This window comes from Pelobates fuscus, chromosome 5 (genome assembly GCF_036172605.1).
Source record: "Pelobates fuscus isolate aPelFus1 chromosome 5, aPelFus1.pri, whole genome shotgun sequence".
In the NCBI taxonomy this organism is placed as follows: Eukaryota; Metazoa; Chordata; class Amphibia; order Anura; family Pelobatidae; genus Pelobates; species Pelobates fuscus.
Window position 1 is genome coordinate 4,163,573 of NC_086321.1, and position 18,127 is coordinate 4,181,699.

At 58.5% G+C, this 18,127-nt stretch overlaps 1 protein-coding gene across 1 annotated transcript in view; it reads right to left on the bottom strand.

The window, feature by feature from the left end:
- The window catches only part of TMEM8B (transmembrane protein 8B), a 79,024-nt gene extending 62,430 nt beyond the window's left edge, over nucleotides 1-16,594 (bottom strand). The window contains exon 1 of the mRNA XM_063453536.1: nucleotides 16,465-16,594. Coding sequence (XP_063309606.1) covers nucleotides 16,465-16,567 — 103 coding nt within the window. The 5' untranslated portion in view covers nucleotides 16,568-16,594. The remainder of the gene's footprint in view (nucleotides 1-16,464) is intronic.
- Between the last annotated feature and the right edge of the window lie 1,533 nt (nucleotides 16,595-18,127).

Consider the following 18,127-nt stretch of genomic DNA (forward strand, 5'->3'; position numbering starts at 1 on the left):
CTGTTGTGTTTTCATTCAGATGGTAATCTGAGAGTGCGTTCCTGATCTTGATTTTCTGGTATTTGACTTTGGCTTTGTTTTTACTTCCCTGAATTCTGGTATCCTTGACTTTTGGCTTTCCCTCATTGTTGTGTCGGATTCGGTGTTCCTGACCTCGGCAAGTATTTGGACTATTCTTGGATACGTTAAATCCGGCCATTCATTATCCTTAGTTCTAGGTGTGACACAGTTCTGCGTGCTGGATCAACTTGTAATCCTGACACACACCGAGCCAGGTCCCGGATCTCTCACACACACACGCACACACACACAGAGCCAAGTCCCGATCTCACATACACACAGACACACACACACACACACACAGAGAGCCGGGCCCCGATCACACACACACACACACACACACACCACCCCCCCCCCCCCCCTCCCTCCCATTTAAACTGTATGTGATCTGAGCGCCATTCGGTAGTAATGTGCGCTCAGATCTAAGCTATCTGGGGATATGTAGAATGTGTATGTTTTATGTACTAAATGCCTCAATAGGTAATTTTGTGTCTTCTGCTTAACTCTCAAAACGAAGTGTCGTCTCGTTATTGGGGGAATTGGATTGTATGCTGACTGCCAGGAGTGTAACCCTTTTGTATGGTTTTCCTGTTCGGCTGTTTCCAGGATTCGTAGAGTTTGCAGTTCAGGAGATTGGTGCTTACAGTAGCTGTCGGTGTATCTGGAAAGGGGAATATCGCCTAAACGGTTTTTAACCTCTGGTGAGCAAAACGGTCCGTTACACCGACAGTCCCACATACAGCACACAAGCCTTCTGTGGCAAAAGCAGCCACTTTAAAACTATGTTGTTTAAATATGTGTGTACCACTTTAAGAACCAAGTGTATGTATGTGTAATATGGTTCAGGTGAACTATAGCGTTCGTATGCTGGCGGCATGAAAACCGCCAGCATTCATGCAATTGTTTCACGAACAGTGAATTTCAACACTGTTCGTGAAAAGAACAAACTACCGAAGGGAGACCACACACAGGAGGTCATGTGGCTCCCATTAAGGATTGCAACATTGTTGCAATCGGTAATTAAGATGATTCAGGGTGGCCGTCGTTCAGCTACCGACCACGTGGCGGTCGGCCATCTTGGATCCTTTGTTAGCCAAGCGGGATTTGGTCATCGAGCGCCTGGAACTAAAATCGGCTACTCGACGGCACGAATACCGCTGGACTTCCAAGCCGTTCGGGAGCCCCGGTCCTTCGGTAATGTGTTTCAATAGAGTCAATCGGTAGTTTGAAGGTAACTTAGAAATAATGTGTATTTCGTGCGGCGTTCGGTTATTTAAGCTGGGATCTGAGCGGCACTCTCACGAAATGTGCGCTCAGACCCCAGCTATCTACCGAACGTCCATTCGTTTAAATCTAACGAATATTATACAAGTTATGTATTTTTATGTGAAATATTGGTTCTGCTGCATACTTAACTGTATATTCTAGTGGGAGTGTCCCTCTCGTGCAGCAGTGCATGATGGGAGCAATGTCCAGGTTGTTAAGTTCCCCATGTAGTCCCCTACTGTACAACCCCTGGAATGTCTGTAGGGAAACCCCTTGCATGGGGAATCCCATAAATACGGTGACCTGTGATTAAAAGCTCAGTTGACTCCCAGCCTATGTGTCGTCTAGTTCTTGGGAGGGAAGGATTCTTATAACGCTAGCTGGATTATTGCATGCTGTATCTGCCTACTTGGATTATTACCTGCTTTTCCTGTCTACCAGCGGAGACCCTGTGGATTATACTACCTCTCCGCTACACCTTCCCCTCTACCTGTGATACAATTAACTAAGACAAGGGACTAACTCAATTAACTCTAAGCAGAAAAAAAAAAACATAAATTTTTACAAACCCCATAAAGTACCCCAAAATATAACATAACCCCACAAAAGTATCCAAACATATCCAAAAATCACCCAGATCAGTTTAGGGGTTCAGGAATTTCCACAGGGCCAGGTCCCGACCACACACACACACACAGGGCCAGGTCCCGACCACACACACACACAGGGCCAGGTCCCGACCACACACACACACACACACACACACACACACACACAGGGCCAGGTCCCGACCACACACACACAGGGCCAGGTCCCGACCACACACACACACACACAGGGCCAGGTCCCGACCACACACACACACACACACACACACAGGGCCAGGTCCCGACCACACACACACACACACACACACACAGGGCCAGGTCCCGACCACACACACACACACACAGGGCCAGGTCCCGACCACACACACACACACACACAGGGCCAGGTCCCGACCACACACACACACACACAGGGCCAGGTCCCGACCACACACACACAGGGCCAGGTCCCGACCACACACACACACACACACACACACACACACAGGGCCAGGTCCCGACCACACACACACACACAGGGCCAGGTCCCGACCACACACACACACACACAGGGCCAGGTCCCGACCACACACACACACACACAGGGCCAGGTCCCGACCACACACACACACACACACACACACACACACACACAGGGCCAGGTCCCGACCACACACACACACACACACACACACAGGGCCAGGTCCCGACCACACACACACACACAGGGCCAGGTCCCGACCACACACACACACACAGGGCCAGGTCCCGACCACACACACACACACACAGGGCCAGGTCCCGACCACACACACACACACACACACACACACACAGGGCTAGGTCCCGACCACACACACACAGAGCCAGGTCCCGACCACACACACACAGAGCCAGGTCCCGACCACACACACACACACACACACACACACACAGGGCCAGGTCCCGACCACACACACACACACACACAGGGCCAGGTCCCGACCACACACACACACACACACAGGGCCAGGTCCCGACCACACACACACACACACACACAGGGCCAGGTCCCGACCACACACACACACACACACACAGGGCCAGGTCCCGACCACACACACACACACAGGGCCAGGTCCCGACCACACACACACACACAGGGCCAGGTCCCGACCACACACACACACACACACACACACACAGGGCCAGGTCCCGACCACACACACACACACGGCCAGGTCCCGACCACACACACACACACACACACACACACAGGGCCAGGTCCCGACCACACACACACACACACACACACACACACAGGGCCAGGTCCCGACCACACACACACACACACACACAGGGCCAGGTCCCGACCACACACACACACACAGGGCCAGGTCCCGACCACACACACACACAGGGCCAGGTCCCGACCACACACACACACAGGGCCAGGTCCCGACCACACACACACACAGGGCCAGGTCCCGACCACACACACACACAGGGCCAGGTCCCGACCACACACACACACAGGGCCAGGTCCCGACCACACACACACACAGGGCCAGGTCCCGACCACACACACACACAGGGCCAGGTCCCGACCACACACACACACACACACACATACAGGGCCAGGTCCCGACCACACACACACACAGGGCCAGGTCCCGACCACACACACACACAGGGCCAGGTCCCGACCACACACACACACAGGGCCAGGTCCCGACCACACACACACACAGGGCCAGGTCCCGACCACACACACACACAGGGCCAGGTCCCGACCACACACACACACAGGGCCAGGTCCCGACCACACACACACACACAGGGCCAGGTCCCGACCACCCACACACACACACACACACACACAGGGCCAGGTCCCGACCACACACACACACACACACACACCCAGGTCCCGACCACACACACACACACACACACACAGGGCCAGGTCCCGACCACACACACACACACACACACAGGGCCAGGTCCCGACCACACACACACACACACACACACACACACAGGGCCAGGTCCCGACCACACACACACACACACACAGGGCCAGGTCCCGACCACACACACACACACAGCCAGGTCCCGACCACACACACACACAGGGCCAGGTCCCGACCACACACACACACAGGGCCAGGTCCCGACCACACACACACACAGGGCCAGGTCCCGACCACACACACACACACACACACACACACACACACACAGGGCCAGGTCCCGACCACACACACACACACACAGGGCCAGGTCCCGACCACACACACACACACACACACACAGGGCCAGGTCCGACCACACACACACACACACACAGGGCCAGGTCCCGACCACACACACACACACAGGGCCAGGTCCCGACCACACACACACAGGGCCAGGTCCCGACCACACACACACACACACAGGGCCAGGTCCCGACCACACACACACACACACAGGGCCAGGTCCCGACCACACACACACACACACAGGGCCAGGTCCCGACCACACACACACACACACAGGGCCAGGTCCCGACCACACACACACACACAGGGCCAGGTCCCGACCACACACACACACACACAGGGCCAGGTCCCGACCACACACACACACACACAGGGCCAGGTCCCGACCACACACACACACACACAGGGCCAGGTCCCGACCACACACACACACACACAGGGCCAGGTCCCGACCACACACACACACACACAGGGCCAGGTCCCGACCACACACACACACACACAGGGCCAGGTCCCGACCACACACACACACACACACACACAGGGCCAGGTCCCGACCACACACACACACACAGGGCCAGGTCCCGACCACACACACACACACAGGGCCAGGTCCCGACCACACACACACACACAGGGCCAGGTCCCGACCACACACACATACACAGGGCCAGGTCCCGACCACACACACACAGGGCCAGGTCCCGACCACACACACACACAGGGCCAGGTCCCGACCACACACACACACAGGGCCAGGTCCCGACCACACACACACACAGGGCCAGGTCCCGACCACACACACACACACAGGGCCCGACCACACACAGTATCCCCGGTCTCCCAGTTTGGGGGGGGGGGGCAGTATCCCCGGTCTCCCAGTTTGGGGGGGGGCAGTAGGTTGGGGGGGGGGCAGTATCCCAGGTTGGGGGGGGGCAGTATAACCCAGTTGGGGGGGGGCAGTATAACCCAGTTGGGGGGGGGGGCAGTATAACCCAGTTGGGGGGGGGGGGGCAGTATAACCCAGTTGGGGGGGGGGCAGTATAACCCAGTTGGGGGGGGGGCAGTATCCCAGGTTGGGGGGGGGCAGTATAACCCAGTTGGGGGGGGGCAGTATCCCAGGTTGGGGGGGGGCAGTATAACCCAGTTGGGGGGGGGGGGCAGTATAACCCAGTTGGGGGGGGGCAGTATAACCCAGTTGGGGGGGGGGGCAGTATCCCAGTTTGGGGGGGGGGGCAGTATCCCGGTTTGGGGGGGGGGGCAGTATCCCGGTTTGGGGGGGGGGGCAGTATCCCGGTTTGGGGGGGGGGGCAGTATCCCGGTTTGGGGGGGGGGCAGTATCCCGGTTGGGGGGGGGTCAGTATCCCGGTTGGGGGGGGGGTCAGTATCCCGGTTGGGGGGGGGGGGGCAGTATCCCGGTTGGGGGGGGGGGCAGTATCCCGGTTTGGAGGGGGGGGGCCAGTATCCCAGTTTGGGGGGGGGGGCAGTATCCCGGTTTGGGGGGGGGGGGCAGTATCCCGGTTTGGGGGGGGCAGTATCCCGGTTTGGGGGGGGGTCAGTATCCCGGTTGGGGGGGGGGGGGGCAGTATCCCGGTTGGGGGGGGCCAGTATCCCGGTTGGGGGGGGGCCAGTATCCCGGTTGGGGGGGGGCCAGTATCCCGGTTGGGGGGGGGCCAGTATCCCGGTTGGGGGGGGGCCAGTATCCCGGTTGGGGGGGGGCCAGTATCCCGTTTGGGGGGGGGGCAGTATCCCGTTTGGGGGGGGGGGCAGTATCCCGTTTGGGGGGGGGGCAGTATCCCGTTTGGGGGGGGGGGCAGTATCCCGTTTGGGGGGGGGGGCAGTATCCCGTTTGGGGGGGGGGCAGTATCCGGTTTGGGGGGGGGGGCAGTATCCCGGTTTGGGGGGGGGGGCAGTATCCCGGTTTGGGGGGGGGGGGCAGTATCCCGGTTTGGGGGGGGGGGCAGTATCCCGGTTTGGGGGGGGGGGCAGTATCCCGGTTTGGGGGGGGGGGCAGTATCCCGGTTTGGGGGGGGGGCAGTATCCCGGTTTGGGGGGGGGGGCAGTATCCCGGTTTGGGGGGGGGGGCAGTATCCCGGTTTGGGGGGGGGGGCAGTATCCCGGTTTGGGGGGGGGGCAGTATCCCGGTTTGGGGGGGGGGGGCAGTATCCCGGTTTGGAGGGGGGGGGCAGTATCCCGGTTTGGAGGGGGGGGGGCAGTATCCCGGTTTGGAGGGGGGGGGGCAGTATCCCGGTTTGGAGGGGGGGGGGCAGTATCCCGGTTTGGAGGGGGGGGGGCAGTATCCCGGTTTGGAGGGGGGGGGGCAGTATCCCGGTTTGGAGGGGGGGGGCAGTATCCCGGTTTGGAGGGGGGGGGCAGTATCCCGGTTTGGAGGGGGGGGGCAGTATCCCGGTTTGGAGTGGGGGGGGCAGTATCCCGGTTTGGAGTGGGGGGGGCAGTATCCCGGTTTGGGCGGGGGGGCAGTATCCCGGTTGGGGGGGGGGGCAGTGTGGCGAAACCAGCTTCGCCACTGTGAACTGGAGAGGCCTGGCTGCTGGCCTCCTGCCCGCTGACTATGGCCCCTGGACATATTGCACTTTAAAGACTATATTTGGCCATGTACTAATTTGTATTGCTGCTACTGGCCCTTTAAAATCAGCAATGGACATTTTGGGACTACTGTCCCTTTAAGACTGTGGAGCGTAGTACAGTAATCCTGCCTTTAATACTTTCATGTCATGTATGTATTTTTGTATGCAGTTAACCTGGGTTATATATGTGTACAGCATTCATCTGATTGTTCGGTAGAATCACTCCATTCATTGTATTGAGGAAACTACCGAACAACCAGACCACCCAGGACTAAGTGTGCCTCCAATTACCGTTTGCAACAATGTTGCAAACGGGTAATTGGCAATCATGTAATGTGTTCTGTGTCCTCTGGGTGGCCGCCATTCAGGAAACAACCACGTGGCGGCGGCCATCTTAAACTACCGAACAGCGGTGTTTTGCCGTCGAGTGTCTGGAACTAAAATCGGACACTTGACTAGGCAAACACCGCTGAGACCTCCATACTTCCAGAAATTCGTATGGAAACTACCGAATGACCCGCCGTTCGGTAGAAAGAACCCCACAAACAAGGGAATTCATTCTAACCCTCTCCAGGCTCTATAACACAGGCAATTCGCCTGTTTTCATTCCCTTGTTTGTGACCGACCGCAGGGCCAAAATGCATGGAACTGATTTCGGATACTTTACCCATGCGGTCGGTCAATACTTTAAAGTTCCATAACTCCTGAACCATTTATCCGAATGGGCTGATTCTTGCATATGTTGTCCCCCTGAATAAGGGCTATCAGGGGATACCTGTTTTGGAGGTGTAGCATATGTATTTGGGGTACATCCAGGAATTGGGGAAAAAGGTGTACAGTATAATTGTGTTAAGTGTTAATCTAAGGGGAGGAAATGTGTGGGAGGTACATCCATGTGATTGGTTAATTTCATCCTCCCCCTGGGAGTGTCCTGTATGTACTTGTTGGTAATAAAAGCCAGACTGGGTGTCCCAGTCTTGAGTTCCTGCTTAACCCTCAAAATGAAGTGTCGTCTCGTTCTTGGGGGGGATTGGATTGTAAGCTGACTGCCAAGAGTGTAAGCCGATTGTATGCTTTTCTTGTTCAGCTGTTCCAGTTCGGAGTGTATTTCGTATCCAGCTCGTGAGTTCTGATGTTCTGCAGTAGCTGTGCCTGTCTATGGAAAAGGGGATTATCGCCTAAACGCATTTTTCCCCTTGTATGCTGAAACGGTCCGTTACAATTGGTGGCAAGCGGCGGGATCGTTCCCACAGCCAGAAGGACAGCTACAGAACACCAATTCCTTGGAGTTACAAATTGAGGGCAACGTTAGCATTCGTGCAGCGCCCCTGGCAGCAGAGGTATCCAGCGACTTGGAGCAGACAAGTATGGAAGGCTCTGACGCTGAAGATGATTTTATGGCCAAGGTGAGGCAGCAAGTGGCCCAGTATGGGGGTTATATATCCATGGACACATTCCAGGGGATCTGGAACCAGGTCATGGCTGAGCAAAACTCAAAGATGGACGAAGAGTATGATGAGCAGGAAGAGTGGTACAGCAGCAGAGTAGAGGCTGCATCCGAGGAGGTTAGCCGCCCCCCCCCGAGGCGGCAGGAAGAACCCGAAGTAGGGGTCCTCATAGATTGGTCCTGTGAGGAACCACAACAGGCAGGTGGAGATGGGACCGAGGTCTCTCTACCGGCCCCACAGGGATGCTGGGCAGTCGGCCCAGATCCCCAGCGGCAGAGTAAGTCCCAGGGAGCTAAAGGTGTCGTCCTTCCTCCCCAGCGGCAGATTGTATCTCAGGGAGCTGAAGGTGCCGTCCTTCCTCCCCAGCGGCAGTGTGTGTCCCAGGGAGATGAAGGTGTCGTCCTTCCTCCCCAGCGGCAGGCTGAGTTACAGGGGGCAGAGGTTGTTGTTCCTGCCCCCCAGCAGAAAAGTGATGTGCCAGGAAGGCAGTGTGAAGTAAAGGGAGAGGAGAGCAGCGTCCTCCCTCCCCAGCGGCAGTGTGTGTCTCCGGGAGCTGATGGTGTCGTCCATCCTCCCCAGCGGCAGGCTGAGTTACAGGGGGCAGAGGTTGTTGTTCCTGCCCCCCAGCAGCAAAGTGATATGCCAAGAAGGCAGTGTGAAGGGAAGGGAGAGGAGAGCAGTGTCCTCCCTCCCCAGCGGCAGTGTGTGCCCCAGGGAGCAGAAGGTGCAGTCCTTCCTCCCCAGCGGCAGTGTGTGTCTCCGGGAGCTGATGGTGTCGTCCATCCTCCCCAGCGGCAGGCTGAGTTACAGGGGGCAGAGGTTGTTGTTCCTGCCCCCCAGCAGCAAAGTGATGTGCCAGGAAGGCAGTGTGAAGTAAAGGGAGAGGAGAGCCGTGTCCTCCCTCCCCAGCGGCAGGGTGTGTCTCAGGGAGCAGAAGGTGCAATCCTTCCTCCCCAGCGGCAGTGTGTACCCCAGGGAGCTGATGGTGTCGTCCTTCCTCCCCAGCGGCCGTGTGTACCCCAGGGAGCAGAAGGTGCCATCCTTTCTCCCCAGCGGCAGTTTGCCATCCAGAGAGAGGAACTTGTTACACCCTCTCTCCCACGGCAACCTAACCCACCAAGGGGAGATGTTAAGCCCCACAACTGTGCAGATGGGACCGTAGTCTCTGCACTTACAGCACAAGGGATAGGGACGGTCGGTCCTGTTCCCCAGCCTCAGTGTGATGGATCCAAAGGGGAGACAGTCGGTCTCCCCCTCCAGCAGTCGAGCTGTGCACCTAAAGGGGAGACAGCCAGTCTCCAGCAACCAGACGCCCACCAGACTACTCCCGTGGTAGTGCTGGCAACAGGACAGAGTACCGCTGGTCTCTGCCCCCTCAGCAACCCACCAAGGCAGCCTACCCGTCTCCCACCCAGCAGTGGTGAAACACCAGAACTTGGACAAAATCCTTTCTCACCCAGATGTAGTAACCGGTTAGTGTGGGTGGGCTGCTCTGTTATTTCTGTTTTGTGGGTGGGTTGCTGGACTAACCAGGGCACTGACCGGCAGAAAGTCAGGTACCCTGTTAGTCTAATTGGCAAAGGGGAGAAATGTGGCGAAACCAGCTTCGCCACTGTGAACTGGAGAGGCCTGGCTGCTGGCCTCCTGCCCGCTGACTATGGCCCCTGGACATATTGCACTTTAAAGACTATATTTGGCCATGTACTAATTTGTATTGCTGCTACTGGCCCTTTAAAATCAGCAATGGACATTTTGGGACTACTGTCCCTTTAAGACTGTGGAGCGTAGTACAGTAATCCTGCCTTTAATACTTTCATGTCATGTATGTATTTTTGTATGCAGTTAACCTGGGTTATATATGTGTACAGCATTCATCTGATTGTTCGGTAGAATCACTCCATTCATTGTATTGAGGAAACTACCGAACAACCAGACCACCCAGGACTAAGTGTGCCTCCAATTACCGTTTGCAACAATGTTGCAAACGGGTAATTGGCAATCATGTAATGTGTTCTGTGTCCTCTGGGTGGCCGCCATTCGGGAAACAAACCCGTGGCGGCGGCCATCTTAAACTACCGAACAGCGGTGTTTTGCCGTCGAGTGTCTGGAACTAAAATCGGACACTTGACTAGGCAAACACCGCTGAGACCTCCATACTTCCAGAAATTCGTATGGAAACTACCGAATGACCCGCCGTTCGGTAGAAAGAACCCCACAAACAAGGGAATTCATTCTAACCCTCTCCAGGCTCTATAACACAGGCAATTCGCCTGTTTTCATTCCCTTGTTTGTGACCGACCGCAGGGCCAAAATGCATGGAACTGATTTCGGATACTTTACCCATGCGGTCGGTCAATACTTTAAAGTTCCATAACTCCTGAACCATTTATCCGAATGGGCTGATTCTTGCATATGTTGTCCCCCTGAATAAGGGCTATCAGGGGATACCTGTTTTGGAGGTGTAGCATATGTATTTGGGGTACATCCAGGAATTGGGGAAAAAGGTGTACAGTATAATTGTGTTAAGTGTTAATCTAAGGGGAGGAAATGTGTGGGAGGTACATCCATGTGATTGGTTAATTTCATCCTCCCCCTGGGAGTGTCCTGTATGTACTTGTTGGTAATAAAAGCCAGACTGGGTGTCCCAGTCTTGAGTTCCTGCTTAACCCTCAAAATGAAGTGTCGTCTCGTTCTTGGGGGGGATTGGATTGTAAGCTGACTGCCAAGAGTGTAAGCCGATTGTATGCTTTTCTTGTTCAGCTGTTCCAGTTCGGAGTGTATTTCGTATCCAGCTCGTGAGTTCTGATGTTCTGCAGTAGCTGTGCCTGTCTATGGAAAAGGGGATTATCGCCTAAACGCATTTTTCCCCTTGTATGCTGAAACGGTCCGTTACAGGCAGTATCCCGGTTGGGGGGGTGGGGCAGTATCCCGGTTGGGGGGGTGGGGCAGTATCCCGGTTGGGGGGGGGGGCAGTATCCCGGTTGGGGGGGGGGGCAGTATCCCGGTTGGGGGGGGGGGCAGTATCCCGGTTGGGGGGGGCCAGTATCCCGGTTGGGGGGGGCCAGTATCCCGGTTGGGGGGGGCCAGTATCCCGGTTGGGGGGGGCCAGTATCCCGGTTGGGGGGGGCCAGTATCCCGGTTGGGGGGGGCCAGTATCCCGGTTGGGGGGGGGCAGTATCCCGGTTGGGGGGGGGCAGTATCCCGGTTGGGGGGGGCCAGTATCCCGTTTGGGGGGGGGGGCAGTATCCCGTTTGGGGGGGGGGGCAGTATCCCGTTTGGGGGGGGGCAGTATCCCGTTTGGGGGGGGGGGCAGTATCCCGTTTGGGGGGGGGGCAGTATCCCGTTTGGGGGGGGGGCAGTATCCCGTTTGGGGGGGGGGGGCAGTATCCCGTTTGGGGGGGGGGCAGTATCCGGTTTGGGGGGGGGGCAGTATCCCGGTTTGGGGGGGGGGGCAGTATCCCGGTTTGGGGGGGGGGGCAGTATCCCGGTTTGGGGGGGGGGCAGTATCCCGGTTTGGGGGGGGGGGCAGTATCCCGGTTTGGGGGGGGGGGGCAGTATCCCGGTTTGGGAGGGGGGGGGCAGTATCCCGGTTTGGGAGGGGGGGGGCAGTATCCCGGTTTGGAGGGGGGGGGGGCAGTATCCCGGTTTGGAGGGGGGGGGGGCAGTATCCCGGTTTGGAGGGGGGGGGCAGTATCCCGGTTTGGAGGGGGGGGGCAGTATCCCGGTTTGGAGGGGGGGGGCAGTATCCCGGTTTGGAGGGGGGGGGCAGTATCCCGGTTTGGAGGGGGGGGGCAGTATCCCGGTTTGGAGGGGGGGGGCAGTATCCCGGTTTGGAGGGGGGGGCAGTATCCCGGTTTGGAGTGGGGGGGGCAGTATCCCGGTTTGGGCGGGGGGCAGTATCCCGGTTGGGGGGGGGGGGCAGTATCCCGGTTGGGGGGGGGGCCAGTATCCCGGTTGGGGGGGGGGGCCAGTATCCCGGTTGGGGGGGGGGGCCAGTATCCCGGTTGGGGGGGGCCAGTATCCCGGTTGGGGGGGGCCAGTATCCCGGTTGGGGGGGGCCAGTATCCCGGTTGGGGGGGGCCAGTATCCCGGTTGGGGGGGGCCAGTATCCCGGTTGGGGGGGGCCAGTATCCCGGTTGGGGGGGGCCAGTATCCCGGTTGGGGGGGGCCAGTATCCCGGTTGGGGGGGGCCAGTATCCCGGTTGGGGGGGGCCAGTATCCCGGTTGGGGGGGGGGCCAGTATCCCGGTTGGGGGGGGGGCCAGTATCCCGGTTGGGGGGGGGGCGGTTTGGGGGGGGGGCAGTATCCCGGTTTGGGGGGGGGCAGTATCCCGGTTTGGGGGGGGGGGCAGTATCCCGGTTTGGGGGGGGGGGCAGTATCCCGGTTTGGGGGGGGGGCAGTATCCCGGTTTGGGGGGGGGGGCAGTATCCCGGATTGGGGGGGGGGGCAGTATCCCGGTTTGGGGGGGGCGCAGTATCCCGGTTTGGGGGGGGGGGGGGGCGCAGTATCCCGGTTTGGGGGGGGGGGGCGCAGTATCCCGGTTTGGGGGGGGGGGGCGCAGTATCCCGGTTTGGGGGGGGGGGGCGCAGTATCCCGGTTTGGGGGGGGGCAGTATCCCGGTTTGGGGGGGGGCAGTATCCCGGTTTGGGGGGGGCAGTATCCCGGTTTGGGGGGGGGGGCAGTATCCCGGTTTGGGGGGGGGGCAGTATCCCGGTTTGGGGGGGGGGCAGTATCCCGGTTTGGGGGGGGGGCAGTATCCCGGTTTGGGGGGGGGGCAGTATCCCGGTTTGGGGGGGGCAGTATCCCCGGTTTGGGGGGGGCAGTATCCCCGGTTTGGGGGGGGCAGTATCCCCGGTTTGGGGGGGGCAGTATCCCCGGTTTGGGGGGGGCAGTATCCCCGGTTTGGGGGGGCAGTATCCCCGGTTTGGGGGGGCAGTATCCCCGGTTTGGGGGGGCAGTATCCCCGGTTTGGGGGGGCAGTATCCCCGGTTTGGGGGGGCAGTATCCCCGATTTCCCAGTTTGGGGGGGCAGTATCCCGGTTTGGGGGGGCAGTATCCCCGGTTTGGGGGGGCAGTATCCCCGGTTTGGGGGGGCAGTATCCCCGGTTTGGGGGGGCAGTATCCCCGGTTTGGGGGGGCAGTATCCCCGATTTCCCGGTTTGGGGGGGCAGTATCCCCGATTTCCCGGTTTGGGGGGGCAGTATCCCCGGTTTGGGGGGGCAGTATCCCCGGTTTGGGGGGGCAGTATCCCCGGTTTGGGGGGGCAGTATCCCCGGTTTGGGGGGGCAGTATCCCCGATTTCCCGGTTTGGGGGGGCAGTATCCCCGGTTTGGGGGGGCAGTATCCCCGGTTTGGGGGGGCAGTATCCCCGGTTTGGGGGGGCAGTATCCCCGGTTTGGGGGGGCAGTATCCCCGGTTTGGGGGGGCAGTATCCCCGGTTTGGGGGGGCAGTATCCCCGGTTTGGGGGGGCAGTATCCCGGTTTGGGGGGCAGTATCCCCGATTTCCCGGTTTGGGGGGGCAGTATCCCGGTTTGGGAGGGCAGTATCCCCGGTTTGGGGGGGCAGTATCCCCGGTTTGGGGGGGCAGTATCCCCGGTTTGGGGGGGCAGTATCCCGGTTGGGGGGGGCAGTATCCCCGGTTTGGGGGGGGCAGTATCCCCGGTTTGGGGGGGGCAGTATCCCCGGTTTGGGGGGGGCAGTATCCCCGGTTTGGGGGGGGCAGTATCCCCGGTTTGGGGGGGCAGTATCCCCGGTTTGGGGGGGCAGTATCCCCGGTTTGGGGGGGCAGTATCCCCGATTTCCCGGTTTGGGGGGGCAGTATCCCGGTTTGGGGGGGCAGTATCCCGGTTTGGGGGGGCAGTATCCCCGGTTTGGGGGGCAGTATCCCCGGTTTGGGGGGGCAGTATCCCCGGTTTGGGGGGGCAGTATCCCCGGTTTGGGGGGGCAGTATCGCCGGTTTGGGGGGGCAGTATCGCCGGTTTGGGGGGGGCAGTATCGCCGGTTTGGGGGGGGCAGTATCGCCGGTTTGGGGGGGGCAGTATCCCGGTTTGGGGGGGGCAGTATCCCGGATTTCCCGGTTTGGGGGGGCAGTATCCCGGTTTGGGGGGGCAGTATCCCCGGTTTGGGGGGGCAGTATCCCCGGTTTGGGGGGGCAGTATCCCCGGTTTGGGGGGGCAGTATCCCCGGTTTGGGGGGGCAGTATCCCCGGTTTGGGGGGCAGTATCCCCGATTTCCCGGTTTGGGGGGGCAGTATCCCCGGTTTGGGGGGGCAGTATCCCCGATTTCCCGGTTTGGGGGGGCAGTATCCCCGGTTTGGGGGGGCAGTATCCCCGGTTTGGGGGGGCAGTATCCCCGATTTCCCGGTTTGGGGGGGCAGTATCCCGGTTTGGGGGGGCAGTATCCCCGGTTTGGGGGGGCAGTATCCCCGGTTTGGGGGGGCAGTATCCCCGGTTTGGGGGGGCAGTATCCCCGGTTTGGGGGGCAGTATCCCCGGTTTGGGGGGCAGTATCCCCGGTTTGGGGGGGCAGTATCCCCGATTTCCCGGTTTGGGGGGGCAGTATCCCCGGTTTGGGGGGCAGTATCCCCGATTTCCCGGTTTGGGGGGGCAGTATCCCCGGTTTGGGGGGGCAGTATCCCCGGTTTGGGGGGGCAGTATCCCCGGTTTGGGGGGGCAGTATCCCCGGTTTGGGGGGGCAGTATCCCCGGTTTGGGGGGGCAGTATCCCGGTTTGGGGGGCAGTATCCCCGGTTTGGGGGGCAGTATCCCGGTTTGGGGGGCAGTATCCCCGATTTCCCGGTTTGGGTATCCCCGATTTCCCGGTTTGGGGGGGCAGTATCCCGGTTTGGGGGGGGGGGGGCAGTATCCCGGTTTGGGGGGGGGGCAGTATCCCGGTTTGGGGGGGGGCAGTATCCCGGTTTGGGGGGGGGGGCAGTATCCCGGTTTGGGGGGGGGCAGTATCCCGGTTTGGGGGGGGGCAGTATCCGGGTTGGGGGGGGCAGTATCCCCGGTTTGGGGGGGGCAGTATCCCCGGTTTGGGGGGGCAGTATCCCCGGTTTGGGGGGGCAGTATCCCCGGTTTGGGGGGCAGTATCCCCGATTTCCCGGTTTGGGGGGGCAGTATCCCGGTTTGGGGGGGCAGTATCCCGGTTTGGGGGGGCAGTATCCCCGGTTTGGGGGGGCAGTATCCCCGGTTTGGGGGGGCAGTATTCCCGGTTTGGGGGGGCAGTATCCCCGGTTTGGGGGGGCAGTATCCCCGGTTTGGGGGGGCAGTATCCCCGGTTTGGGGGGGCAGTATCCCGGTTTGGGGGGGCAGTATCCCTGATTTCCCGGTTTGGGGGGGCAGTATCCCCGGTTTGGGGGGGCAGTATCCCCGGTTTGGGGGGGCAGTATCCCCGGTTTGGGGGGGCAGTATCCCCGGTTTGGGGGGGCAGTATCCCCGGTTTGGGGGGGCAGTATCCCCGGTTTGGGGGGGCAGTATCCCCGGTTTGGGGGGGCAGTATCCCCGGTTTGGGGGGGCAGTATTCCCCGGTTTGGGGGGGCAGTATCCCGGTTTGGGGGGGCAGTATCCCGGTTTGGGGGGGCAGTATCCCGGTTTGGGGGGGCAGTATCCCGGTTTGGGGGGGCAGTATCCCGGTTTGGGGGGGCAGTATCCCCGGTTTGGGGGGGCAGTATCCCCGGTTTGGGGGGGCAGTATCGCCGGTTTGGGGGGGCAGTATCGCCGGTTTGGGGGGGCAGTATCGCCGGTTTGGGGGGGGCAGTATCGCCGGTTTGGGGGGGCAGTATCCCGGATTTCCCGGTTTGGGGGGGCAGTATCCCGGTTTGGGGGGGCAGTATCCCGGTTTGGGGGGGCAGTATCCCCGGTTTGGGGGGGCAGTATCCCAGTTTGGGGGGCAGTATCCCAGTTTGGGGGGCAGTATCCCCGATTTCCCGGTTTGGGGGGGCAGTACCCCGGTTTGGGGGGGCAGTATCCCCGATTTCCCGGTTTGGGGGGGCAGTATCCCCGGTTTGGGGGGGCAGTATCCCCGATTTCCCGGTTTGGGGGGGCAGTATCCCGGTTTGGGGGGGAAGTATCCCCGATTTCCCGGTTTGGGGGGGCAGTATCCCGGTTTGGGGGGGCAGTATCCCCGGTTTGGGGGGGCAGTATCCCCGGTTTCCCGGTTTGGGGGGGCAGTATCCCCGATTTCCCGGTTTGGGGGGGCAGTATCCCGGTTTGGGGGGGCAGTATCCCGGTTTGGGGGGGCAGTATCCCCGATTTCCCGGTTTGGGGGTGACTTACCGGCCTGGCAGGGCAGTAGTAGCAGTAGGATGATGGGGGGCAGGATGTGGGGGAGCAGGGGCCCCTGAGCCCGGTACCCGGAGCCGCCATCCCGCAGCTCCATCCCGAACAATGAGCCCGCCCCGCCTGCCTGACGTCACGGGGCGGGGCCACTGCGAACAACGGGCCGCCTGAATGGCCGAGCGACCTGTCACTCACAGAGACTCCGCCCCCCAACATACCATATATCCTGTCACTCACTGAGACCCCGCCCCACAAAATCCACCAACCCACCATATATCCTGTCACTCACTGAGACCCCGCCCCCAACATATCCTGTCACTCACTGAGACCCCGCCCCCAACATACCTGTCACTCACTAAGACCCCGCCCCCAATATAACCTGTCACTCACTAAGACCCCGCCCCTAATATAATCCTGTCACTCACTAAGACCCCGCCCCCAATATATCCTTTCACTCACTGACTGTATATACCAGCCCTATATAATATATATCCTGTCACTGACTGTATATACCAACCCTATATAATATATATCCTGTCACTGACTGTCTGTATATACCAACCCTATATAATATATATCCTGTCACTCACTGTCTGTATATACCAGCCCTATATAATATATATCCTGTCACTCACTGTCTGTATATACCAACCCTATATAATATATATCCTGTCACTGACTGTATATACCAACCCTATATAATATATATCCTGTCACTCACTGTCTGTATATACCAACCCTATATAATATATATCCTGTCACTGACTGTCTGTATATACCAACCCTATATAATATATATCCTGTCACTCACTGTCTGTATATACCAGCCCTATATAATATATATCCTGTCACTGTCTGTATATACCAACCCTATATAATATATATCCTGTCACTGTCTGTATATACCAACCCTATATAATATATATCCTGTCACTGTCTGTATATACCAACCCTATATAATATATATCCTGTCACTGTCTGTATATACCAACCCTATATAATATATATCCTGTCACTGTCTGTATATACCAACCCTATATAATATATATCCTGTCACTCACTGTCTGTATATACCAACCCTATATAATATATATCCTGTCACTGACTGTATATACCAACCCTATATAATATATATCCTGTCACTCACTGTCTGTATATACCAACCCTATATAATATATATCCTGTCACTGACTGTATATACCAACCCTATATAATATATGTCCTGTCACTGTCTGTATATACCAACCCTATATAATATATATCCTGTCACTCACTGTCTGTATATACCAACCCTATATAATATATATCCTGTCACTGACTGTATATACCAACCCTATATAATATATATCCTGTCACTGTCTGTATATACCAACCCTATATAATATATATCCTGTCACTGTCTGTATATACCAACCCTATATAATATATATCCTGTCACTCACTGTCTGTATATACCAACCCTATATAATATATATCCTGTCACTGTCTGTATATACCAACCCTATATAATATATATCCTGTCACTGTCTGTATATACCAACCCTATATAATATATATCCTGTCACTCACTGTCTGTATATACCAACCCTATATAATATATATCCTGTCACTCACTGTCTGTATATACCAACCCTATATAATATATATCCTGTCACTGTCT